Source organism: Lynx canadensis, chromosome C1 (genome assembly GCF_007474595.2).
Source record: "Lynx canadensis isolate LIC74 chromosome C1, mLynCan4.pri.v2, whole genome shotgun sequence".
NCBI classification, from domain to species: Eukaryota; Metazoa; Chordata; class Mammalia; order Carnivora; family Felidae; genus Lynx; species Lynx canadensis.
Window position 1 is genome coordinate 203,039,387 of NC_044310.1, and position 27,548 is coordinate 203,066,934.

General features: G+C 52.6%; 2 protein-coding genes across 2 annotated transcripts in view; both read left to right on the forward strand.

Annotated features, from left to right (window-relative positions):
* Positions 1 to 7,100: 7,100 nt before the first annotated feature.
* Positions 7,101 to 14,110, forward strand: DES (desmin). Its single transcript, XM_030327178.1, has 9 exons — positions 7,101 to 7,699; positions 8,724 to 8,784; positions 8,904 to 8,999; positions 9,152 to 9,313; positions 9,485 to 9,610; positions 10,024 to 10,244; positions 11,796 to 11,839; positions 13,261 to 13,343; positions 13,559 to 14,110. The coding sequence occupies exons 1-9, from the start codon at positions 7,116 to 7,118 to the stop codon at positions 13,598 to 13,600; spliced, it is 1,419 nt and encodes a 472-aa protein (XP_030183038.1). The 5' UTR covers positions 7,101 to 7,115; the 3' UTR covers positions 13,601 to 14,110.
* A 6,502-nt stretch (positions 14,111 to 20,612) lies between these two features.
* The window catches only part of SPEG (striated muscle enriched protein kinase), a 56,471-nt gene continuing 49,535 nt past the window's right edge, over positions 20,613 to 27,548 (forward strand). The window contains 1 exon segment of the mRNA XM_030326343.1: positions 20,613 to 21,088. Within this exon segment, the coding sequence (XP_030182203.1) occupies positions 20,710 to 21,088 (379 nt within the window). The 5' untranslated portion in view covers positions 20,613 to 20,709.

The following is a 27,548-nucleotide window of genomic DNA, read 5'->3' on the forward strand; positions in this document are numbered from 1 at the left end:
AGGAGTTGCAGGGAGAATCCTGACGCCACCGTCCTGCTGGGCCCCCCAACTCAACCTCCCCCTGGTGATATCAGGAAGAAACAATTGCCTCTGGACATTCCTTCCCTTTTACAGTCACTCCAGGCTCCTCAGCAGCTTGTAGAAGGTTAAGCAGCCACTAGAGCTGAGAGGAATGGGCAGGGGGGGTGGGGAGGTGCCGCAGGGAAGGGGGCTGTTGCCCAGGGAGAGCTCTGGGAGCGTTGAGGCAGGGAGGCACCAGAGAGCAAGGGCTCAGCCCTCTGCTGGGGACCACTCACCACTCCCTGTTCCCACTCCCTCGGCCCAGGGATTCAGGATATCAGAGGCTGAGGGGACCTCAGAGGTGACCTGGCCTGATCCCCTTTCACACCTCTGACTGACAGAGCCAGAGAGGAAATGAGACTTGTCCAGGTCACCCAAATGATTAGTTGGTGAACCCCCAGGATGAAGACCCGTATCTTAGCCTCTGGCTGACCACCCCACACCCACACCCCCATGCTTGAGCTTACTACCTCCCTACCAAGTGGAAAGCTGAGGCAAGAGCCAGGGTTCCAGAGTTCACACCTGCCACACTGTCCCCAAGGCTCTCGTGCAATGGCTGCCTCCTGGCCCAATCCAGCTCTGGGTAGAAGCCCCATGTGTTCAGCTGGAAAACAGAAAGAGGGGGAGGATGGGCCCTGGAGAAAGGGGCAAAGGGAAAGCCTTGAAGGGGGGGCATGTCAGTGGGTGGAGGAGGGGTGCAATGTGGGGAGACATCAACACTGTCTCCCACCTGGGAGTGGGAGTCAGACTCCTGGGCCAGACTTGGGGTATGAGGTGCTCCCAGACAGGGCAAGGTGGAAGAGTGGCTCCTGGTCCTTTTCTGCCCTCTTTCAGTTTTTCCTCAATCCAAATGCCCCAGGCTGGTCAGGTCAGCACTCCCACTCCAGCCACCCACCAAGGCCAGCCACCTGACCCCTCATCTGTGCCATCTATGGGATCTGGGAGGTTCTATGGGCAGTTCCAGGGAACCCTTTGTGAGGTTCAGAGATCTGCCTCGGTATCTACAGGCCCTCCAGACGCTAGGTCGGCGTCCACAAGCCCTCCAGACACCGAGCTTAGGGGAAGGCAGGGGACAGCAAATGCAGAGGTCTGGCGGCTGGAAAGAGCCTGGCAGGGTGGTTCAACTGGTGTCATCCAACCAGTGTCACCCAACAGAAAAGAGGATGGTGTGGTTGAAGTAAGGTGTGCCCAAAGGAAAAGTGAATGAGCTGAGGTTGGCAAGGTGGGCAGGGCCAGTCCTATGGAGCCTTGGAGGCCATGATGACTTTGGGTTTTGCTGGTTTGTTAGCTCAGGGAAGGGAGAGAAACTGAAAATGGTGAAACAGGCAGAGTCTCCAAGAGGAAGGTGTACTGCCCCCAAGTATTTGATCTGTGAAAGTGGAGCTCTTTTCACTCTGCTGGGCTCCCCGGTCAGAGTAAGAGCATAGCAGAGACACATCATGCAGGTTCAAATATAAGGGAATGTTTTCATATATATGTGTGTGTATATGTGTGTGTGTGTGAGTGTGCGTGCATATGTACATATACATATATATATACGTATATACATATGTATGTGTATATATATATATATATATATATATATATATATTTTTTTTTTTAAGTAAGCTCCATGTCCAATGTAGGGCTTGAACTCACAACCCTGAGATCAAGAACCTCATGTTGTACTGACTGAGTCAGCCAGGTGCCCCTAAGGAAATGTTTTCTAACAGCACAGCTGTCCATTGTCCATGACGGAGATGTGTGGTACCCAATGACTCTTAGTGGAATGGAATGGGCTGCCTGAAGACACCAAGTTCCCAGGCAGTGAAGGGATTCAAGCAGGACCCATGCCTGCTAGAGACACCAGAGAGATTTCAACCTTAACTGAGAAGTAAGGACATTGGACTGGCTGACCTCGTGACTTTTGAAGTCACCTCCAACCTCAAGCTCCCAAGACTCCCCAAGGTCAGGGTAATCTAGGAAGATTTCAAGCAAAAGCAGGACTGACTTTTTTCTTTAATTGGGTTGACAAAATGTATTGATAACAACCAGCGTACAAGACATTGTACCACATACACAAGTTTATAAATCGTCCCCTTTTTTTCCTGAAAAACACTGAATGAAATGGTTTGTCTTAGGGGACCTTCACATTTCCAATACCAATTAGCTCAAAGTAAGACTGTGACCATAAAATAATCTATTTTTTTTAAATATCTTATCAAAATTTATAAATTCAAAAGTGTGTCCCCAGGATGTTCACAGTAGCATTGTTTATCATAGCAAAAGAATGGAGACAATATAAATGCCCATAAATAAAAAATTGGCTAAATAAATTATGGCAAGCTCAAACAGTGAAATACAAATGAGGATATTAAGAAGAATGACTCAAAATGTCCCAATAAAGAAAAGAGCAGGCCCAGATAGATGGCTTCACTGATGAGTTCTACCAAACATTTCAGAATTAACACCAGTACTTCTCAAACTCTTCCAAAAATTTGAAGAGGAGGGCATACTTCCTAACTCATTGTATGAAGCCAGCATTTCCCTGATACCAAAGCCAGACAAAGACACCAAGAAAATGAAACTATAGACCTATATCCCTTATGAATATTAATATAAATTCTAGGGGCTCCTGGGTGGTTCAGTTGTTAAGTGACCAACTTCTGCTCAGGTAATGATCTCACAGTTTGTGAGTTTGAGGGCCCCTTGGGCTCTGTGCTGACAGCTCAGAGCCTGGAGCCTGCTTCAGATTCTGTGTCTGCCTCTCTCTCTGCCCCTCCCCTGCTCACACTCTGTCTTTCTAGCTCTCTCAAAAATAAACATAAAAAAATTTTAACAAAACACTAGCAAACTAATTCAGCAGCATATTAAAAGGATTATATACCATGACCAAGTGGGATTTATTTCTGGGTTGCAAGGATGTTCAACATATGAAAATCAATCAGTTTAATATGCCACATTTACAGAATGAAGGGCAAACCCCACATGATCAATTTCATTTATAATAGCATCAAAAGAATAAGATACTTAGGAATAAACATAATAGTGGAGGCATAAGACTTGTTCATTGAAAACTATAAAACATTACTGACATAAAGAAGACACAGATAAATGGAAAGACATCCTATATTCATGGATTGTAAGACTTAATATTGTTAAGCTGTCAATACTGCCCAAAGTGACCAACAGATTCAATGCAATTCCTATCAAAATCCCACAAATATGTTTTGAAGAAATGGGAAAATCTATCCTAAAATTCGTATGGAATCTCAAGGGACCCCGAATAGCCAGAACATATTGAAAAAGAACAAAGTTGAAGGCTTCACATTTTCTGATTTCTTTTTTTTTAATTACAAAAATTTTTAATGCTTATTTATTTTTGAGAGAGAGAGAGAGAGAGAGAGAGAGAGAGAGAGAGAGGACATGAGCAGGGGAGAAGCAGAGAGAGAGGGAGACACAGAATCGGAAGCAGGCTCCAGGCTCTGAGCTGTCTGCACAGAGCCTGAAGCAGGGCTCAAACTCACAAACTGTGAGATCAAGATCTGAGGCGAAGTCGGAAGTTTAACCGACTGAGCCACCCAGGTGCTCCTCCTGATTTCAAAACTTATCACAAAGCTACAGTAATCAAAGCAGTGTGGTATTCTCAAAGGACAGAGAGATCGGCCAATGGAGTAGAACAGAGAGCCCAGAAATAAATCCTCACACATAGGTTGAAATGGTTTTTAGCAATGGTGCCAAGACCATTCGTTGGAGAAAAGACAGTCTTCAACAAATGGTGCTGGGAAAGCTGGATTTTCACATGTACAAGAACAAAGTTGGACCCTTACCTCACACCACACACAAACATGAGCTCAAAATGCATCAAGGACATAAAACTGTAAAACTCTTAGAAGAAAACATGAGCGGTAGAATTCATGACATCGAATCTGGCAGTGATTTCTTGACTATGACACCAAAAGCACAGGGAATAAAAGAAAAAATAGATAAATTGGATTTCATCAATATGAAAACCTTTTGTGCATCAAAGGGTATGATCAACAGAGTGAAAAGGCAACCAACCCACAGAATGGGACCTCTTGAATTTTGTGCCAAGTAGATTACCCATCCAGATAAATTATTATTCTTTTTAGTGTGTCCCAGTCTAAATAGTTCCCTGGGGAGGCTAAACTCTTACTCCTGAGGTGCTGCCCAGTTCAGAACGTGTTTTGGAGCACTCCTCTTTCACCTGCTGTCCAAGACTTGGAGTGTTGTTTTGCTGCCCTCCATGGTAGCAAATTCTTGGGGTTGGAACTGAAGTTTGGAAACAGCCCCAAGTGGCTCAGAGCCAAGTCTGGTAGATGTTGATTTTGAGTAGAGAATAGGTGACATAATTTATTTGTTTGTTTTCTACTTCATTTCACCAAGGAACTGAGATCTCGGGCTGGTCTGAAGGGCAATTTCCTTATGTGGTCTGGAGACTGTTCACAGAGAGGACTCCCAAAAATGTTCTGTCCTCCCTAGGAAATGGGTGCACAGCCTCCTACAATAGATTAGTCAGGAATGTTTGGCTACAAGTGAGAGGAGCCAGCACCAAGTGCCTTAAGTGAAAAAAAAGGAAAAGTTTATTGGCCCCAAAGTCAGGAAGGACACTGGGGGAGCTCACAACATTGAGGGAAGAACTGCAGAACCAGGGCCCCAGGGGTTGGAATTTAGGACTTTTTGCCTGGCACTCTCCTCTCGAGGTGTCTCTGCTTCTCCTTGAATGTTGACCTCCCTTTCCTCCTAGTGCAGAAAGACCCCAATGGGCAAAAAACATGGTTGCCACAGCCTCCAGTTTAGTAATCAATGTTCCAGCTATAAATTCCAGGGAAGGTCTCTGATTGGCCCTTCTCAAGTCCAGGTCACCCGTTGAGCCAATCATTGCAGTCAGAGAGATACAGTTTATAATACCGGCTGGGAACTGAGTCACCTGTCCACCCATCATGTGCAGTGTGTGTGTGTGTGTGTGTGTGTGTGTGTAGCATTTGTTACCAAAATAAGAGAATGAGAAAGAAAGCTTGCAGGCTAGCTTGAATTACAACAAGGACGGTTGTTGCCTAGGATATGCTAAGGATCCACATGGTCTCTAAAATTCTCCAGGAGCCTACAATCTAGTTTGGGAGACAAGACACAAAAATAACCAGAACTCAACAGCTTGCACTGACTCCAGGCTTGGGTAAGAATATCTGGAACTCCCCACCCACCTCATAGGCCTGTCTCCTGGATAAAAATCAGATACTTGGTGTGGAAAGACTTTGAAAAGACAGCAGTAACAAAGCCCTTTACAGTTCACCTGGCACATTCACATCCATTCTGGGGGCAAAGCACAGCTCTGGAGTTAGACTGCCTCAGCTCCCTGCAGTATCCCTGGGAATGATACTAGTTCCTACTTTATAGGATTGTTGGAGGATTGGGGGTCATGGGTGGGGAGTGCTCAGCACAGCGGGTGCTTAGTATGTGTAAGGTATTATTTGCATGCTGTTACCCAAGCCTCTTCAAACCCCTGTGGGGTAGATATGGCAAGGCTGACCATTTCCACTTTATTTGACTTGTGTGACTATTTCCACTTTAGAGTGGAGACACAAAGAAGAAGGACTTGCCTGCTAGTAATTTGCCCCCTGGTGACGGCAGAGCTAAGCCAGGACCAGCACCCTAATTCCAAAGTTTGCATTCTGAGAGGGTCAGATCTAAGAGAGGCCTGGAAAGTGCCAGGTGGAGATGTAGGGAGACAGCCAGTGCTCCTGGAGAAGTCCTCAGAGGTCAGCCAGTACCTTGTACACTGCGGACGGGGAGCTATGAAGGACTGGACAGGTCCTCTGTGGGACTCCATTCTTGCTGGGGGCTTGGAGCCTTATGGGGGTGGGAAGTGACTGGGGCTTCTCTCCCCAAACCTTCCTCCGCCATCTGACACCCATGCCTCCTCAGGTACGGGCCCCCATCCCCCAGAGGGCCTCTCCCGTGCACTTGCTTCCCGGATTGATGCATTCTCCTCTATAAATACCAGCTCTGGTATGTCAGGGCTGGCAGCTGTTGCTGCCAGAGAGATGGCTGGGTTGACATGTGGCTCCTGACAAAATACAAACCCCTGGTGTATGTGGGTGTGGGTGATGTGAGTAGGGGGATGAATCAGAGTATGGGTGGGGGTGGGCACAAGGGGGCAGAAGCCAGGTGAAGTTGGTGTGTGGGGGTGAGAATACACAGCAACTGGAAACTGAGAGGGCACTAGACTCTTTCTGGAAATCACCCTGTTGTTTATAAACTTGAGGCTCCGCCCTACCCCGAGGAGGGGTGGGGGAAGGGTCTAGACTAGCCCAGAGGGAAACTGAGGCTCAGGGCTAGAACCCTGGTACCAGGGTAGATTCAGGAGCAGGCGGGATCTGGCCAGGACTGTTCTCTGCCCCCCAGGATCCTCTCCCACCCTGCCTGCCTAGAGACCCTCTTCCTCTATGCCCGGCTGGTGGGCTGTGTTGCCTGAGCCCTGCCGAAACTCCGTCCCTTCTAGAAAATCTTTGGGGGGGAGGGGGGATGTGATTTTGAGCCTTTCTTGGGAATAGGTCTTGTCCCTTCAGGAAATGACTCAAAGTCTCTCCTTAGAGCAAAAGGGACACCCTCAAACCAAGTGGAACCCTCTCTCCTACTCTCTCCCCTGACTCCCGTCCCCCTCCCCAGGCACCCAAGGGCTGAAAGAGGCCTGTCAAGGGGTTCTGGACATGCTTGCTGCCCCCGGTGAAAGGGTTGGCAGGCCTGCCCATCTTCTGCCCTCCTAGGTCCTCCAGCCTGTCCCACACCTCTTACGGGCCCCTTCCCACCAGCCGAGGGGCGCAGGCCTCCTGCGGGGGAGCCGGCCTCCCCGCCCCCACGCCAGCGGCCGCCCTTCCTGGCAGGACAGCGGGATCCTGCAGCTGTCAGGGGAGGGGCGGCGGGGGCTGATGTCAGGAGGGATACAAATAGTGCGGACGGCTAAGGGGCCCTATCTTCCCTCGACGCATCCACTCTCCGGCCGGCCGCCGCCCGCCGCCTCCTCCGTGCCGCCCAGCCTCGCCCGCGCCGTCACCATGAGCCAGGCCTACTCGTCCAGCCAGCTCACGTCCTCCTACCACCGCAGGTTCGGTGGGGCCTCGGGCTTCCCGCTCGGCTCCCCGCTGAGCTCGCCGGTGTTCCCGCGCGGGAGCTTCGGCACCAAGGGCTCCTCGAGCTCGGTGACGTCCCGCGTGTACCAGGTGTCGCGCACGTCGGGCGGGGCCGGGGGCCTGGGGTCGCTGCGGGCCAGCCGGCTGGGGACGGCCCGCGTGCCCTCCTCCTCCTCCTACGGCGCGGGCGAGCTGCTGGACTTCTCGCTGGCCGACGCCGTGAACCAGGAGTTCCTGACCACGCGCACCAACGAGAAGGTGGAGCTGCAGGAACTCAACGACCGCTTCGCCAACTACATCGAGAAGGTGCGCTTCCTGGAGCAGCAGAACGCGGCGCTCGCCGCCGAGGTGAACCGGCTCAAGGGCCGCGAGCCGACCCGGGTGGCCGAGATCTACGAGGAGGAGCTGCGGGAGCTGCGGCGCCAGGTGGAGGTGCTCACCAACCAGCGCGCCCGCGTCGACGTCGAGCGCGACAATTTGCTGGACGACCTGCAGCGGCTCAAGGCCAAGTGAGGTCCCGGCGCTCCCGGAACCCCTTCTCCACGGGCTGGGCGCGGGAGGCGAGGCCTGGGGGCTGGGGCGCAGCCGTCAGCACCTGCCTGCCCCCAGGGCGCCAGGGACTCCTCTCCTCCCCACTCCGGGGAGAGAGCCATCTACGGTGTCCTCCGAGGAGAGATGGACCGCAGGTCTCTCCCTCGTGCTCTCACTCTGCAAAGGAGGAGTTTTCTTGGGGACCTCCTGGGGGTGCAAATGGGAGACCTGGGCCCTGTGGACAGCCTCCTTAAGAGCATCTGAAGATGCTGGGGTGGTGTTGACGGGGGACAGGCAGAGGAGTGGAGGGAGGAGGTCGGGGTTCAGTCAGAGGGAGAGGAGAGGTTGATAGGAGACAAGGAGGATGGGGCCGGCTGGGACAGGCAGGGGCTGGGGAATCCAAGTGGTAGCTCTCAGCTCATCTGTAAGGGGGCCCAGGGGAAGTGGGTAGACAGCAGATCTTGGTCCTTGTCCCTCGCTGAGGCTGTGCCATTTCACAGAGGGAATGGATAAGCTAGAGGAAAAGGGGAGGACCTAGCTGCAGTCCCCAGAAAACTTGGAGGACTTGGTGGTGGGCTTCATCAGGCTTCCCATCTGAAAAGGGAACGAGAACACAGCAAGTGTTAGCAGGTCCTGCTTCTTACAGCTTAAGTGAGCAGAATCACTGTCCTGCCACTGGGACACAGACAATAATTGAGTGCCTACATGGGCCAGGCTGGGGCTGGGAACCAGGAACATAGCAGTGGATAAAATAGACACAGTTCCTAATCCCAGGGAGGTCACAATCTGGTGGGGACATAGACTTCCGGGGTGTGGCTCAGGGGAAGAAGTTGGACCACTTCCTGTCCCCTCCCTGGGTGGGCGGGGCCTCTTGTCTCTACCCTCTAGCCAGGCCTCCTGACACTGTGGGAGCCCCACTCCCTGGGCAGCCCCCACCCAGGCATCTCCACGGCCAGTTTTATCCCCACCAACTGTCACTTTCTGTCTGTCTGTTCTGGCCAGGCTGCAAGAGGAGATTCAGTTGAAAGAAGAAGCAGAGAACAATTTGGCTGCCTTCCGAGCGGTGAGCCCTCTTTGGTCCCCCAGTAGAGCCTTACCCTTCTCACCCCATGTGACCCCTGGTCTCCCTCTGCCCTGCCTGGGTTATCAGTGACCCTGTCCCTCTTGCTTGATCACTCCCAGGACGTGGATGCCGCTACTCTAGCTCGAATTGACCTGGAGCGCAGGATTGAATCTCTCAACGAGGAAATTGCGTTCCTTAAGAAAGTGCATGAGGAGGTATGCCCTCAGCCTGCATCTTCAGGGTCTTTAGACCCCGGTGAGGGCAGCTGGAAGGGATGGGGGGCAGTGCAAGGCTCTGGGAACAGGGCTGTGGGGGTGCTGTGTGGGTGGGTCTTGGTAAAGCACTGAAACCCAGCTGCACCCTGCAGGAGATCCGAGAGCTACAGGCCCAACTTCAGGAACAACAAGTACAAGTAGAGATGGATATGTCCAAGCCAGACCTCACTGCTGCCCTCAGGGACATCCGGGCTCAGTATGAGACCATTGCAGCTAAGAACATCTCAGAAGCTGAGGAATGGTACAAGTCAAAGGTGGGTAACCTGGCCCAGGCGCCCTGGCTTCTCTGTCCCCCTCCATCCCTGTTTAGAGATACTTCCTCTGCTCTATCCGTGGGGAGGAGGGTGAGCCAGGTCTCCACGCTCCCTTGTCCCTTGCCATCCCTACCTGCATTCTCCTTTTCTCATGCCCCTCCCTACCCTTAGGTGTCCGACCTGACCCAGGCAGCCAACAAGAATAACGATGCGCTGCGCCAGGCCAAGCAGGAGATGATGGAGTACCGACACCAGATCCAGTCCTACACCTGTGAAATCGATGCCCTCAAGGGCACTGTGAGTCCCTGCCCACCTTGCCCAGCCCAATCCTTCAGGCCTACAGCTCACACTCTCCCTCTGTGACCTTGGTTCCCATCACATACCCTCTCTGGGCCTCTGTCTCTTTATATCTACCACAGGGATGAAAACAGATGGGTGGATTCTCAGCTGGACTCTCAGGAATTATGGGGCTCCTAGGTGGGGGTGGAGAGGGTGAACATTGATGCTTCCTTTTATCACTTCTGTTCTCTGGGTTTCTACATAAGACTTCACGTGAGTTCAGGGTCCCCTAGCTCAGAAGGGTTTTCCAACTCCTGGACCTGACCATCTGGGGTTGCCTCCTAGCTCTGAGGCTGTGTCTCTCCCCATCCCGGGTCACTAGTGCCCACCCCTCCATGCCTGTTCTTGACCTGGGTGTCCCTCTCCTGCAGAACGATTCCCTAATGAGGCAGATGCGGGAGCTGGAAGACCGCTTTGCTAGTGAGGCCAGTGGCTACCAGGACAACATTGCACGTCTGGAAGAAGAGATCAGGCACCTCAAGGATGAGATGGCCCGCCACCTGCGCGAGTACCAGGACCTGCTCAATGTCAAGATGGCCCTAGATGTGGAGATCGCCACCTACCGGAAGCTGCTGGAGGGCGAGGAAAGCCGGTGAGAGGCGAGGCCGGGGCTGGTGGTGGGGTTCTGGGGAGTGCTGAGGCGCCCATTCCTGCCCTGGGAGGGGGGCTCAGGATCACCTTAGCAAGATCTGGAAATAATTCTGTACACGAGGCCACCACACCACTAATTGTGGAGAATTAACTAAGGCCACCTGGGTAAAGGTGATTTAATTAATAGCTTTTATAAAAAGAGAAACATAAGTATTCCCTCATCCACCTTCAGAATTAAGAACCAGCAGCATAAAACCATGTTCAGGAATGAGTAATAAAATATTACTGCCAGTCAAGGGGGAGTTGAAAGCAGAGTAGGGGATGATGAGGAAGGTAAAGGAGGGGCCAATAGAGACAAGCAGAGAGCCTTGGACACAGGCTAAGAAGGAGAGTGCAAGACTCGTGCACTGAGGGTGTACAAGTGCACACACACACACACACACACACGTACACACACACATACACATGGTCGGAGGATAAGACAGCATGACATGCTCAGAGCAATTTAACCTCTAGATACCGAAAATGACATGTGACTAGAAGGCAATGTGAGGGAAATTTCTGGGGTGATGGAAATGCCATACATCTTTTTTTAATGTTTGTTTATTTATTCATTTTTGAGAGAGAGAAGGGGGGAGAGAGGGCATACGTGGGAGAGGGGCAGAGAGGGCAGGAGAGAGAGAATCCCGAGTGGGCTCACAGAGCTCGATCTCATGAACCATGAGATCGTGACCTGAGCTGAAATGACGAGTTGGGTGCTTAACCGACTGAGCCACCCAGGCGCCCTAGAAATGCTGTATATGTTGATTTAGACTGGTAGTTACATGGATGTAGACATTGATCAAAACTTGCTGACTTGTATACTAAGCAACTGTGCATTTCCCTGCATGTAAACCTAACCTCAATTTAAAACAGGTCAATTGCTCAAAAAAAAAAAAAAAAAAAAAAAAAAGTGACGCCTATTGATACTCATAAGAATGATAATATCTAAGGTTTTAAAAAATCAGCAGACATGTTTAGATAGACTGCACATAGAGAGATTTCAGATTTCATAGAATTACGTGTACCTATAATGACCTTTTAAGGTGGCTCAAGTCGCATTCTCAAATGTTGCATTCTCCCAGCACTAGGCATAAATGGGGATGGCATTTACGCTGGCACTTGCCCTCCCGTGGGTGGGCTGGAGGTTCCCAGCCTGGCTGGAGGGTGGGCATACATGATGGATGTTGCTATCGATACACCCTGCAGTGCCTGAAGAAGGAAATCCTGGTGAACTGGAAAGGGCAGTGGGGTTGGGAGTACTGATGTGAGGCCAGCAAGTCAGGGATGGAATGAGTGATCCTTCCAGAAGGAACAGTTCCTGGGATAGCTGCAGTTGACCTTTGACCCCATGCCCTTAGTAGCATGAAGGTGGGAGTGTTAAGGTCAGTGGGACAGGGACAGCTGACAATGGTCTTTAGAGGGGGCCTGGGCAAGCTTTGGTGGGGGGGGGGGGTCACAGGGAGAGATGGAGGGCCCTAACCCTTTGGGGGCTTGGTCTCTCCCCTTTCAGGATCAACATCCCCATCCAGACCTTCTCTGCTCTCAACTTCCGAGGTGAGTGCCTGTTGGTCAGGGGATGCTGGGTGGCAGGGGCAGGCGTCCGGCATGGGCACCGCCCGAGGCTAGCCAGGAAGGGAAGATGGAGCCGTGGGGACAGGGCTGAGGTCTGGGAAAGAGAAAGGGGGCTGCTGCAGGTGGGTGAGGGAAGTTAGGGAGAGGCACCGTCTGACAGCAAGATGTTCCCAATATACCCAAACTCTGAAGGTACCAGGGGTGTCCTTGGGGGTCTGGCAGCAGAAGCATCTAGAACCATACACCCTGGGCTACAAGGCACCCCCCAGCCAGTGTCTGTTTGGCAAATTGCCAAGCATCCCCTACCACTCCCACTCCCACCCCCAGCTCCTTGTTGAACACCTCCAGTTTGCTGGAGCAAGATGTTGGATGCATGTTTACAAAAAATGGAGCCAAACCTTAGCAAAGCCAAACAATTAAAAGAACGAGCTCCTAGGGCATTCTGCCATTCTGACATTAGTAATATGCAGATCGAGTGGCTTTCCAGCCCCAGAGAGCAGAAAAACGCGCTTTAATGATACATTAGGAAAGCAAGTCGGAGTCCTTGGCAGGATCGCCTTTCCTAGATCAAACCTTTTATATCTTCGACGTTCATTTCCATCGGGAAAAATACATGCCGTGCCCCATCGAGTTACAACGTTCATCACAGGCTGGTTGCTCACTAAGGAGATTCATGAACACCAAACTCAGAATACTCAGGACCTAAATTTGACCTGCCCTGTAAAACTCAGAACCTCTTTTTTCAGTTGGTAGTTTATGCAGACACCTGAGCGTAAGCCTTGCAACTGAAACTGCTTAATGCTTTTTCAAACCAATGGTTCTGTGGCCATGACAGTGCAAGTATCACAGTGAAGACACTGGGGCGTAGAGGGGCAAGTGACTGGCCACCAGCACGATGAATCAGTAGCTGACTTCTCTGTCTGTCTCTCTTTCATTAAGACACAGTTTACTCATCTGGAGTCTGAAAGGGGGCTGGGTGCCATGAGGTCCTCCAAAAGAGTGTCTTGACGCTGGGGTTGGGGTTCTTTCCGGGTACAAATTCATGCAGGGCTGTGTTGGAGCCCAGTGGTAGAGAGGGAGCAAAGAGGTGTGTGAAGAATGGGAATGTTGGGTGGTGGGGCCTCAGGGGTCCCCCACCCTTCTAAATCAGCCCATAGCTGGAGCACATCTGTTGGCTTCTGGGCCCTTCCCGGCCATGGGATTGGCCCCAGTGTCTGCAGAGCCCGCTGCTGGATGCTGGGCTCAAGGACAGGTTATGAAGTCTTCCTGAAGTAACAGGCCCATCTTGAAGGGGGAGGAGACTTCTGGGCTCCATCCCATGGAACCAGGGATGAACTTCTAGTCCCTGGAGTGGCCCAGGCCTGGACTTGGTCAGGCTGATTATGTGGTTGGATCTATTACAGAAACAAGCCCTGAGCAAAGGGGTTCTGAGGTCCATACCAAGAAGACAGTGATGATCAAGACCATCGAGACCCGGGATGGGGAGGTGAGCCATCTGCCTGGTCCCCTTACCCATGGAGGGGGAGCTATGGGGTGTGTCTGAGAGGCTGTCAGCCAGGTGCCTCCCACCAGCTGTGCTGGTTCAAGCCTCTACCTGGAAGGAGAGGGGGTCCTGCTGCCCTGGAGTTGAAGGGCAACCCAGGATTGGGGCTCTATTCTCCTGCCAGCACTGGTTTGCACTGGGCTTCTCTTCTTCCCCAGGTCGTCAGTGAGGCCACACAGCAGCAACATGAGGTGCTCTAAAGCCAGAGACCCCTCTGCCATCAGAGACCAACCTCGCCCCTGTCCTCACTGCCTCCTGAAGCCAGCCTCCTTCCATCCCAGGTCACCACACCCAGCCACAGTGCTCCCCTCACAGCCTCTGACCCCTGCTCACCGACCACTGCTCATGGCCCCTACAGGGGACATGGCTCACCCCTGCCCAGGCACAGGCAGCCCCAGCTGTGTGAGTCCTGGATGTTGGAGATGAGTGAGCCTGATTCCTGGCTGCCCTCAGAGTGTGCTGGGCAGGGCCAGGATGGAGCCAAGGCAGAGCAGTGCCCCTGCCCCTCCTACCTCTGTGACCTCAGGCTCTAGCCTCTGGCTTTGGAGAGGGCTCCAGAGCAGGGTGTTGAGACCCCATGTGATCAGGATGGAACCTATGGACGTGCCTACTCCCTACTCCCTAGCCTGGGTCAGAGAGAAAGGGCAGCCTCCCCAACAAGCCGGGCAGGTGACTGGGAGACCAGCCCCTGTGGGAATGGGGGCTTGAAACTGACCCCATGGCCCCTTCCTTTCCCACAGTGGGCTTAGAAAGCAGGGGCTGCAAGAGGGAACCCCCGAAGGTGCCAGATGTGGGAGCAGGAGATTCAGAAAGAGAGAGGGTGGGCGAGATGCTGGAGAGGAGAGGAGAGGAGAGAGGCAGAGAGCGGTCTCAGGCAGGGGGAGGGGTGCCCCCCTCCATACCTGCCCCTCCCCTGCAGCAGGGGCTCTGGACAGAAACAATAAAAAGGAAGCACAAGCCTAGCATGTCCTGGCTGTGTTGACTGCCTGGTTGCCTCTGGGGGCCCCCAGGGCCCTGTCGCACGCCCCTTGAGATGGATTGTGCGCTGCCCTCCTGCCCAGTCAGACTGTCCCCCAGGGCCTGTCACCCCTACTGTTCCCAGAACTTCCCAGCCTTGCTGTGTGCATGTAGTGAGTGGTGGAGGGGGGTTGGGCAGGAGACTTTTTAAAGGGACCCTTGAACACCTCCTGTTAGGCCCCAATTCCTGAGCTGCTGCCTTTGGGCCCCCTACCCCACTTCGAGATGATCAGGGCCCCAGGGACACCACCTGCTGCTCTTCCTGAAGGACACAGACCGGCCCTGAAGTAGAACTCCCCTATTCCCTTCCCCAAAGAAGTTCACAGCCTCCTCCCATTAAACCTGCCTGAGCACCTTCGATGAACAAGGGCTGATTCAGGAACAAAAACAATGTTAAGAAAAATGGAAAGCTTTATCTTGTTCTTGGAGAAGAAGTCTCAACATTCTAAAGATGTCAATTCATCCTACGTTAATCTATAATTTCAATGCAATGCAATCTCAGTGAAAATACCAAAGGGAAATTTGGGGACAATTTGGTAAGCATAGGAGAGGGGAGTGTAGACATATGAAAAAGCATTAGGAAGTCCTAGAATAAAATATTAACACAGATGTGTTAAAGGTTTCTGTGGGAGAATATATAGGCTTAGGGGTCATTGGGCAGCCATTGGGGCAGGAGTGAAGCCTGTCTCTTTTTACTCCTTCCAAAAAATTCCAGATGGACCTAAGATTTAGGAAGCCTGATGGATCCGTATAGGCCTCAACCTTCAAGTTAGTCCTCACAGATTTAAGAGATTACTCTTTATAAGAGAGGAGAAGAGGGTAGAGATCACAAATGTGGTAAACTCAGGAACAGTCTGTAAGGAAAAAAAAAAACAAAACAAAACCTAATAGGATTTTAGTCTTAAGGTCTTTAGGCTGACGCTCCTAACTGGCTTTTTCCAGAAACTTCCAGAGCCTTTCTGGTGTCTCTATCATTCTTCTCCTTGGATGCCACCCTCCCTCATGAGTTGCCCCTTCCCTCTGGGTTGTGTAGCCCGTCCCTATAAGAAGGCCCCATTCTCTGTCTTTGCCCTGGGAGCACCGTGGGCACACCCAGGTCCCCACCCTCTGTTACTGGCGACTCATGGTCATTTCTTTCCCCCCAGTGATCTAGTGGGATGAACCCTGCGGGCCCCAGAGCTACCCCAATCAACCGGTAGTGAAATTCCAAATGAAGTCAGGAGTAGCATTTACAGTGTCCCCATCCTGGGATACAGGAGGAGGGATGGGTGAGGGGCTTCTCATCCCTGAGCCTAGTGGGGGCCCTGGAGTCTGAATTAGTTTCTCTGTGAGAGACATGCCTGGGTGAGGCTAGGCTCAGGTGGATAAGAGGTAGTGTGTGTATCTGTGAGTGATTTCAGGAGCCTCTTAGCAATTTCTTCTTTCCCCTAAATGAGTATGTTCACTCATCTACCCCACAAAGGCTAAAGGGACACGTAGGTCAGGGGAGGTCTTAGAGGCATCCCTACCCTCCAAAAAAAGGGTAGGTGTAGACTAGTCACTAAAGTGGAGAGAGTCTAGGCATCTTCGACTCTTATAGTCAGACCCCAAGTCCCTGAGGCAGTGACCCCCACAATACAGGAGTCCCCTCCCCAGCCCCGCCCCAACACCTTGATGAGCGGTCGTCAAGCTCTGCTTAAATATCTCTGGTGTCAGAGAACACACTACCTGCATAGTGACCCCTTCTAGCTGGGATAGCTCTGCAAGTCAGAAAGTCCTCCTCCTTGGCACACTTCTGTCTCCGGTAACTACTACCCACTTGTCCTCAGAGAAGAGAGAAGTCCAGACCCACCCTGTGTCCCCAGCGGGGAAGCATTCTCTGAGCAGAGCCTTCCTGGGCCTAGAAGTCCTCTGGTTCAGGGCGCCTGCCTGGCACAGTCGGTAGATCGTCTGACTCTTGATCTTGGGGTTGTGAGTTTGAGTCTCACGTTGGGTGTAGAGATTACTTGAAAATAAAATCTTTAAAAACAGCAAAAAACCTAAATAGAAATCCTCTGGTTCTAAGTCCTCTGCTTTGCCTATCTCTTTGGGCGTTGGACAGTGATACAGGGACTCTAGGGCAGGGGACATGGATGTGGTGCTCCCAAAGAATGGACAAAACAAGCCAAAAAAAAAAAAAGATCTGGGTTCCATGTGGTCATATATATGCACCCCATCACCTCCATGGCAAAAACTCTCCCTTTTCCTTGGAGCACTCTGGTATCTTCTCCTGTAAGACTCTGAACATCATGAAATAAGAGAGCCCATGGAGGGCTGACTAGCTTCACATTAGACCCAGGGGACCTGTTCTAGACCAACTCAGATGCCACCTGAGGGGTGAGGTAGGAAAGACTATAAAGACAAATATGTCCCTGGGCCAGGAACTGAGGGCTCAGTGGACACTGTCCTGCCCTCTCTGTCCATTCTGACTACCCTCCTCCTCCCCCTGCCCCTGAGACAGCACCTTCAACCCAATTATGCCTCCCTCTCCCTCCTCTCACCTGGTGGCCCAGAACACTTATGCAAAGACATCAATGGCCTCCGGTTCAGCACCTGAATGTCAGCTAACCAAGGTGGGGGGGGGGGTGGTTCATCATTTTACTCACCACTGTTCCCCTGGTGCCTGGGAGAGTGCTTGCTTGCTCCATAGAAGGTGTTCATTAAATATTTAAGTACTTGTTGAATGAATACCCACCGAGCACTTTTATTTACGTTTCTCTAAATTAAATATTTACTGGGAAGGCTGATGGCCCCCACTTCGTTCACTGATCCAACCAACATTTATTGACCTTTTGCTGTGTGCCAGGCACATGGTGCATCCTTACATTCCAGAGGAAACTCCCCACGGCCCAGAGAGGTGGGGTGAACTGGCAAGGTCACACAGCATCTCCACGGCACAGGAGGACCAGGCTCCAGGCTCCTTGGCCTCCGGAGTCCAGATCTCTTTCCATGACACCATAGGCTTGTGATCGCAAGGCAGGGCAGACTGGCAGCACACACCCAGCCCGGCGCCAGGCCGCAGAGCACTATGGGGCCCATTCTGAGGGACAGATGAGGGCCTTGTAGCCAGCTGCTCCGGGTGGTGGGCCTGTCCAGAACGTGCTGGCCTCTGACCGGCACGGCTAGTACGGGCTCCTCCAGGAGAGGGCACCAGTGACTCACACGGGCCTGTGCCCTCCCTACGGGGCCCACACACCCCTGAGCACACATCAATGAATGCCCCCCCTTATGGACCTTCTGCCAGGAGATACACAAGCCATGTTCCAGGCCCTGCGCCAGGCCCTGTTAAATAGTTAATATTCATTTTAATATTTAATATAATAATTTAAAGCCATCACAACAACCTAAGTCAGATCATGTAATTCCTCAGCTCAAAATCCTCCGAGATGACTTCCCGTTTTCACTAAGAATAAAAGTGCCATGGCCTACGAGATGCTTGCTGTCTGGCCCCTGCTACCCAATTGACCTCATGTCCCTCTGCCCTCCCTACCACTCCCTCCAGCCCCTCTGGCCCCTGGCTCTGCTTGGAGCCTACCAGGCACGCTCCCCCCTCTGCCAGAAGCAGTCCTATCCATATATCCACACCTTTTGTTTCCTCACTCCTTTAAGATTGGCTCAATTATTCCCAGTGAGCCTCCAACCACCCTATTCGGAAGTTCAAGCCCCACCACGCTCCCATCTCCCTTGCCCTGCTCCATTTCCCCCGCAGGGCAAGAATCCTTGTCTTTTTTGTCCACTGCTATATCCCTACTGCCTAGGACAGTGCCAAGCACAGAATAGGAACTCAAGAATGCTTGTTGAATGAACGAATAAATCCTGAGTTGGGCTACCCCATTTTATAGATGAAGAAACTGAACCTCTATGACATTAAGTGACTTACTCAAGACCACACAGTTCATTTATTCAACCAACTGACCAACCAACCAACCACCCAGTCAACATTTACAGACCACCTAACTGCATGCATTCTGAGCGAGTTGTTGAGGTCTAGTGCTAGGTGGCTTTGGATTACTGGGTTTTGTTCTTTTTTTTTTTTTAATGTTTATTTTTGAGAGAGAGAGAGGGAGAGAGCACTCAAGATGGGGAGTGGCAGAGAGAGAGAGGGAGGCTCCAGGCTCTGAGCTGGCAGTACAAAGCCTGACGCAGGGCTCGAACTACGAACCATGAGATCATGACCTGAGCTGAAATGGGACGCTTAACCGACTGAGCCAGCCAGGTGCCCCTCTAGTTCTTTGTTCTTGATGTTCCATCTGCTTGTGAAGCCTCCCGCCCCGCCCCCCCCCACTTTTATCTTTTTAGAATTACATTCATGTTTAATACTTCATTATCAATGGCTTCCAGGGATCGGCAGAGGGGATGTGGTTGAGCACAAAAGGGATATTCAGGCAAATATTTAGGGTGATGTTCTGTATGGTCCTGAGGTAGAGAATGCACAATTCTGTGCTTTCGTCAAAACCCAAAGAACTGAACAGCACAAAGAGTAAGCTCTAATGCATGCAAACAACAAAGAAATTTCATTCCTCAAGGCTCTTAATCCCTGTGGACATAATTCAGTGCTTAAATTGTCTCTTCTGTACCCTCTGCATTCACATGCACAAGCACACTTTGACTTTGGTCTTCCCAAGTGAGGGTGGGGGGTGAGGTGACATTGAGAGTAACTTTCTGCATCTCAGAATGACTCAGGGCTCCTCCTCAGGCTCCTCTCTGCCCTCCCAGGCTTCACTCCTCGAGGCTCAAGTTCAGGCCTGGGTCTGCCACCTGAACTTTTGTTTAACTTTTTATTTCGAGATAACTGTAGATTCACATGAGATTCTAAGAAACAATACAGAAAGATACTTCACTTGGCGATCCCCAATGGCTCCGTGTTGCATAACTACAGTACAATGTCACAACCAGGAAATTGCCACCCACTTTCTTGACATTTTACCAGTGTTCCATGCACTCATTAGTGTGTGTGTGTGTGTGTGTGTGTGTGCATGCAATTTTATCGCATATGTAGATTCATGTGGCTACCACCAGTCAGCATATGAACTGTTCCGTTGCAAAAGTCTCACTTGAACTTTTAAGACCAGTAATGTCCCATCTTGATGTTTGCCAAAGTGCAACCCTTAGATGCATCTGAGTCACCTGGGCCACTTGTTAAATGTGCAGATTCCTGGACCCTCCCAGCACCCCCGATGCACCTTGGTCTCTGGGGGTGGGGACTGAGAGTCTGTACTTTCAACAGGTGCCATACTTTGAGAACCACGCTGTAACTGACCTCCAGCTCTCCCATCGACTCCGACTCACCCTGCGCGCCATGGCTGCCAAGAGGGATCCTTCTAAAACACAGCTCTGACCATGTTATCCTGCTGTGTAACACCCTGTAGCAGCGCCCCACTGCCATCAGGATACAGACCTTGCAAGCAAAACCTCCACTCACCCCACCCCACTGCAGTTCAATGTCTCCAAACTCCTCTGACTCTTAGAACATGTCATCTACTTTCAGCTTGCTCTGATTTAGGTCATGCTGTTCCCTCTGCCTGGAACGTCCTTCCACCCTTCTCTGCCTGTTGCAACCCCTATTCAACTACCCATTTTTAACAGATGAGGACTTGGGGGTTGAGAGAGCTTCAGTACCACCCCGCAAGTTAGGGCAGGACCAGCTGGGAGCCTGAATCCATTGACTCCCTGTTCCTGGGCTTACTGTTCACCAGGCTGGCATGGAGGCTGGGGGTGGCCACTGGTCCTTCTTCCTGGCTGTCTACTCACCTCCGCTGCAGCCTGCTTCCCCATCTGCCTCTTAGACATGTCATCCAGGACCTCCTCTCCCTCTCCCCCAGCTGGGAATCAGCAGCACCAGGGGAGGGTGGAAGGAAGGGCAATGTGATGAGCCCAGGGGTAATCTGACTCCAGACTCCTGAGTGGGCCGGGGGCGGTGCACCTTGGGGGATGGGGCCTGGAACCAGTCCTCAGGGCCCCCATTTAAGCCGGTGTTGGAGATAGGGGCTCCTGGAGAGAGGGAAGGGGCAGTCTGGAGTCCAAGTCCCCTCCTCTGCTGCCCCCTCCCTCCACTGCTCCCTCGCAACCCGAGCCGGGGGGCCTAAAAATAGCCCCCGAGGCGCAACCGGCCGGCCGCCCTGGTGACCTTCTGGGTAACACAGGCCGAAGGCGGGCGGGCGGCAGGAAGGCAGGGCGCCGGCCCCCCAGGACTCGTCTCCCAGGGCACCATCCCCTGGGTGCCCCCCGTGGCCGTCCGGTTCCAGCGTTCTCCCCAGCCCAGCTCGCAGAGGCCATGCAGAAAGCCCGGGGCACGCGAGGCGGGGACGCGGGCATGAGGGCACCCCCCAGCCCCGGGGTGCCCCCGAAGCGAGCCAAGGTGGGGGCCGGCGGAGGGGCGGCGGCCGGGGCGCCGGTCTTCCTGCGGCCCCTGAAGGACGCGGCGGTGTTGGCAGGCAGCGACGTGCGGCTGCGGGTGGCGGTGAGCGGGACGCCCCAGCCCAGCCTCAGCTGGTTCCGGGACGGGCAGCCCCTGCCCCCACAGGCCCCTGAGCCCAGCTGCCTGTGGCTGCGGAGCTGCAGGGCGCAGGACGCCGGCGTGTACAGCTGCAGGGCCCAGAACGAGCGGGGCCAGGCCTCCTGTGAGGCTGTCCTCACGGTGCTGGAGGTCGGAGGTAATGGGGAGGCGGGGGTGCCCGGTGGGGAGGGGTGCTCGGAGCCGGACAAGGACTGCCAGGCAACGTGGGGAGGTCCCGGTGCACCCAGGTCTCTTCCCAGGTGCTCGGGCTTCTTAGCTGTGCTGACCCAGAAGTGCCCATCAAGAGGAAAGTGTGTGCTGGGGGGAAAGGGGTGTCAGAGTAGAGAGGTTTCCCCCACAGGAAGGTCAGAGGTCAAGGGTCAGCATTTGCTAAGCAAAACCTGAGCCCCACTCAGGCCTCTCTGGGACTTCCATAGCGAAAGCCCTCCTAGTTTCCAGTAAAGAGAGTCCTCCTGGGGAAAAATCGTCTTCATCAGCTCAGATAACTTAGACCTGGGACCCCTGACAGGTGTGCACATGTCTGAAAGAGGGGCGGGCTCCCCAGGTCCCACTGCGATGTGAAGGGATGGGTCAGAGCTCCTCACAGTCCGTTGCTGGGGAGGGTTGGTGTAATGGGCACCAGGCTAGTTAGAAGAAGCCAGTGGGTAGACAATTATGAACAGAGTACAGAGCATCAGAGAGTGAAGCTAGGTCTGGGGGCTCCCCGGTGTGCAGGGAGGAGGGTGCTTGAGAATCCACGTGCAAGGGTGTGCACGTGCATGTGCGTGTGTACCTATGCGGGCCGTGGAGGGGTCTGGTGGCACAAGCAGTTGAGGGATGGGGGTTTGTGGAATTGGGATGGAAGGCCAATCGGCCATGTATGTCTACCTGAGGTTCAGAGGGCGTGGAAAGAGGATGCTCAGGCCTGTGCTTGGGCCCCTGCCCATGTGGGGGTAGAGTGCCAGGCTCGTGTGTGAAGGGACAGATGTCGATCTGAGGCAGAAGGGAGGGGACCGAGATTGGGCCTGGTCCTCAGGGTCCTGCTGGGGCTGGTGTGGGGGCCAGGCCAGGGCGGACTCTCCCGGGGTCAGTGTCTGGGTTTCCTTAATTTTCTCAGCCCCTAAGCCAGCCAGTTCTTCTCTGCAGACAGAACCAGAATCCTGGGGAAGTAGGCTGGAGTTGGGGAGATGGCAAAGAGCGTGGGGATCACTGATCACTGAGTGTGTCCCAGGCATCTTCAACAGGGAATTCTCATTCCAGCTGGGTGGTGTTGTGTAGGGGTGCACCCTTGGGTAGACACAAGGAGGAGGCACAAGGATGGGGGACCTCGGTAGCTGACTCTGAGTTACAGCGTGTCGGAAGATGGAGCAGGGGCTCAACCTCCCTTTGTCAGCATCCCCCCTCTCTCCTGCGTGCCACCCTGCTCACCCCCACCGTCTTCAACAACTGGTTCCTCGGACTTCCTGTGGCCAAGCCTGGGACGGAGAGGGTCAAGGCTGGCTTCTCTTGATTAGCCTTGTACTTGGCCAGGCGCAGGAGTCGGGGAAGAAGACCCATCCTGGTAGTGCTCTGAACTGGGGGAGGATCGGAGTCCTTGGGGATCTGGTCCCCTTGGGGCAAAGGGGACCGAAAACAGAACATAAACCGAAGTGCATGATAGATAGGTTGGTGAGAATACAGTCTGGGGGAGAGAGATTTTAGGGAGGGGAAAGGAAGCACTGAGGAGTGCCATATTTGTTTCAAGTTGAAATGACCACAGAGAACAGTAGCTCCAAATACTTCCTTTTGTAGGCGAGGACACTGTAGTCCAGAGTGGAGAAAGATCTGCCAGAAAAATATTGCTAGTTATGGCCACCCCAGAACTAAGAGCCCATTCCTCCTGGTTTCCACCTTGGGGGCTTTTTACCACTCAAGGAATTCTGGAGGTAGGAGAGAGAAAGAGAAAGGGAGGGCAGCTGTCCATTGTATGGGGAGTAGCCCAGACCTTCTCTTTCAGAGGAGAGCCTTCTAGCCTGCTCTGGTTCCCCAGAGTGGGGAGAGTGACAGGGTGCTAGAGCCCTCCTGCAAGATGTGTTTCCTCAGTCCCTCTGTAAACTGGGTAGCATGGTTGGCAGGGCTGAATGCTGGCGGGGCGTATCTAGATAGAGGCCAGGAGGATGGTCTCCAGGCTGCGCTGGTGGAACAGCACGTTTGAGAGGCGTGGGGTAGGAAAGGACCCTACGTGCCCTGGGGACTGGACTTGGGGCCTTTTGACAGTTATGTTAAAACAGAAAAAGGAGTGGGCTGCAGCAGGTCATAAGTCACATTTGAGAGCTTTTTCGTACGGGCAAAATCTTTACCCCAAGACCAGTCTTATTATTTATTTATTTATTTATTTATTTATTTATTTATTTATGAGAGAGAGGCAGAGGGAGAGAGAGAGAATCTTAAGCCGGCTCCCTGCTCAGCACGGAGCTCCATGCAGGGCTCGACCTCACAACCCTGAGATCATGACCTGAGCCGAAATCAAGAGTCAGACCCTCAACCTACTGAGCCACCCAGGCGCCCCTACCCCAAGACCAGTCTTATAATTATTATCAGTTGGTAATTATTCTTGGTGGTAATCTGTAATATTATGAAGAGCTCCACAGTACTGCATGGCAGGTGACACATTATCATATCTGTTGATATATAATTGAAGTCCCATAGCAACCCTGGGGGAGCTGGTGGAGAAGATTAAATGTCATGTCTTATACAGATAGAAGGTGGCTCAGCTGGATTTTGGGGGGGATCTGATTCGCTGCAAAAGAACTAGGTGCTTAACTACTACTCCCCTTTCACATGATTTGGGGGAGGGCAGGGGGCTTTGCTTGGTGGTGGTGGGGGACTGACTGCATGAGTCTGGCTTCCTCCTCCTCCTATTGCCCAGTCCCTTCCACCCCACCCCTGCCCCCCGCCCCCCGCCCCCACTGCCAGTCCCTGCAGTTACAGGTCTTGGTCAGAGGCAGCTGGGCCAGCAGCTCAGCATTGCTCAGACTTACTCATGGAAAACTTTTCTTGGTGGGGATCGACAGCAGGAGGACTTCAGGGTTCTCGAGGAAGCCAAGCCAGGACCTGGCTGCAGAAGAAGGAGGCAGTTTCCTGGCTGGGATTGCTGTCTGGCTCCGGAAGACAGGGTGATGCTAAGGCTCCTGGCACTCCTCCTGAGATGTTAGCTCAAGGATGGAGGCATATTGGCATGGCTTGGGGAGACTGAGGCCTTAAGAAGACAAGTGGGCTACAGGCTGGAGAGTTTGGAGGATGGGACACAAGAGAGTGGGATTTGGGGTGTAGAAATGAGGAAAGACCAGGAATAGTGAAGATGGCAGACATGCAGGCTACCTGTAGAATCCTTAGCATGTGTACAGAACCCTCTATCATTCCATTATTTAATCTTCTAAGCCTAGATTACTGTTGTGATGGTTACACATACAAGAAAACTGGCGTTCCAAGAGGGAATTGACTCAAGGTCACATGCCTAAGAGAGGTGTCAGAGCCAGATCTGAAAGCCAGGTCTTTGGGTTCAGGTCCACGTTGCCTGTCCTCAGGAAGAGAAGCATGGGAAGACTAAAGGCAAGGATCTATCATCACTAACCATCCTTCTCCCAACCATATCCCCAAAGCCATCTTCTGGCCCGTAGCTGGTCCAAGATAGGTGGGCATTCTCTTTCATGACTGGGTTGTGGAGCTATGTGCAAATCAAGTGACCAGAACAAGCACCACCCTCGAAGCTTGGGACATGTGTGGTTGGAGGTGGAGGCTTAAAGGGCAAGGGGTAAGGAGGACAAGGCATAGCCGAGAGAAGGGGCAAGCTGACAGTGCTTACCCTGTTAGTTGCATGTTGTGTAGCTGGAGTCTGAAAGACTCTGGTTTCAATCAGAAGGGCCAACGGTCAACAGATAGGAGTGGACCATGCTGGGGACTTGAGAGCATGGAGAGGAGAGTTTAGAGACAGGGAGAGAGGGCTTGTTCAGCAAGGAAAAGGTGGGAATACACCAGAACCTGTGTTGAGGAATATTCTGCAGTTCTCTTTTTCACCAGGAATTTGGAATGTCTGGATGAAAAGCCAGGAGGAGACTAGTATGGAGTTGGGAATGGGTGGGGACAGTGTCGCCATCCATTCATGCCCAGGCCTCATCAGGTAGGGGAGGAGGAGCCAGAGTGGCAGCAGTGAGGAGCCCTGGGATGAAAGAGAGACAGGAGCAGAGAAGCCCCAAAGTAGCCAAAGCCTATGCAGGAGAACTTTCCTGAAGCCAGGGAAGGCTCTCCTGGGAAGATCCTGAGTGGAACTTGAAATGGCCATTGCTCCAGCTATTTCTTAGGAAAGGGTCTGGGTCTGGACAGAGGAGGGAGGAGGGCTCGATGAATGAGCTGTTCCAGGAAGCTTTACCATGCCTATCCCCACCATCCCCAGCTCTGCCCTCCCCTCTCATTTTATCGAGTGTCTACTGTGGGCCAGGCACTCTTTCAGGTGCTTGGGCTACATGAGAGGAGGGGAAACCCCCAAGTTCCTGTCCTAGAGATTACATCCTAGTGAGGGGAGACAGACGATATGCAATCAACACAATAAATAAGTAAAAATATTATAGTATGTCAGAAATGCAGAGCAGGGTAAGCAAAAGGAGGGAAGGGAGAAACTGGACCTTCCAGGAAGGAAAGAGAAGAGGCAAGGAGGAGGGGAGTGGGTGCATCTGGCTCTGAGGAGGGTCCGTGTGAGAGATCGGGCATGGCATGATGAGCTGGGCTTTCTTTGGAAGGGGAAATGCTAGCAGTGTGGGAATTGGAAGTCTGGGTTTGGGGAAATGACAAAGGGGCACACCTGTCCAGCCATGGAGGGGAAAATGGGGCAATCTAGGGCCAGCTGGGGGTGGCCCACCCTGCAAGCCTATCGCAGGCCAGCCCTGTGGGGGTGAGCAGTGCAGACCCAGAACAGGAACACAGAATCCCACAGGCCTGTCCTCGGCCCAGCTGTCCCGTCACTCACGCCCGCTGCCCATTGGTTATTTTTGCTATGGAATGTGCCAGCCCCTCGGATTCTCCTGGGGAACAGGGGCTCAAGTTACCCCCTCTCCTCACTCAGCTTCCCCATCTGTGAGTGGGTGTGTTTGGGGGTGGGCAAGAAAAGCACCTGTGGGTGTCCAGGGTGCTCTGACTGGAACCGATATGGACGCACACGTGTATGCTCTGAGTGTACATCCCCATGCACATGCCTGTACATGCGACATTTGCCTTTGGGGTTCTGGGAAACAGGACCACCTGTGTGCACCCAGAATGTACAAGACATGACTTTAAACTAAAAAAAAAAAAAAAGGTCCATAAATTCAAATAACTTCAGAAGCCCAGTAGAAATTGATAACAGAGAGGAATTGTCGTCAGGGGCTGAACTTGAAGGTCCATGCCCCACCTAAAATAGAGTGCAGGCTAAACAAAACTCATCAGTTGGCTGTGTATTTATTTTGGACCCCTGTTTTAAAGAAATAAAGTTAGGGAACATACTGACTTATTAGCATGTGAGGCTTTATTGCATAGTGGTCAATAACTCGGTCACAGTGCTTGGGTTAGAATCCTGGCTCCCCCAGTGATTGGCTGTGTGACCTTGGGCAAATAACCTCTCTCTGCCTCAGTCCTGCCTCTCATTGTAAAGCTTAAATGAATTGATTCATGTAAAAGTGCTTAGCACAATGCTCAGTACATACTAAGCATGCAGTAATTGTTAATGAAGATGACTTTGTAGTCACAGCTCAGAAGCCAGGAATGGCACTACTTGTGTATGCTGGGGTGGGGATTTGGATCTAGAGGACAGGGTGACACAGAACCTGTATGGCTTTGGCTAAGTGATAGGACTTCTCTGAGCCTTAGTCACTTGTCAGTTAAATGGAGCCTGTTAAATGTCCATAAGGGGTTGTTGTCAATGAGGTAACATTTATAAAGTGCCTGGCACTTAGTAAATGCTTAAGAAACTTAGTTATAATGATTGCTGGGTGGGGGGAAGGAAGGGTTGAGTTTTGTGTAGGCAGAGTGTGCATGGTTCTGAATGGGAGAAGGACAAAGGAAGCCTGGGAGTACACTCACCTATGAATGAGAAAATGGGTCCTATTTGTGAATAATAGTATCTCTGGGCACCTTAGCTGGTGTGTGTGTGTGTGTGTGTGTGTGTGTGTGTGTGTGTGTGTGTATGCGCCACGGGGTAGGGACAGAGTACCTACCATCAAGAGACTCTAGGGTCCTCTCTGGCTCTCCTGAGGAGCCAGAGGTTTTTAGTCTCGGTCCATGGCAGCTCGGAGCCCCCACCCACCAGGACTTTTACCCAGTGTGCGACCTAGACGCCCCCGCCCGGCTCTGTGGCCCTGCGGCGTGTTCCCGCGGTGACGAGTTCGGTACTGCCTGGCACAGTGGAGTGTGCGCATGTTTGTGGAGTGAGCAAGTCGAGATGCGGCTGACCTTCCAGAGCGGCCCCGCGGGACGCGAGTGGGGGTGGCGTGGAGACCGCGTCGGGCTGCCAATGAGAGGGTGGCCCGAACTCTCATAGGGGCCACTGCACCCCATTCTGTGCCTCAGTTTCCCCATGTGCCCAGGGCCCGGGAGGCAGGTGCGGGGCG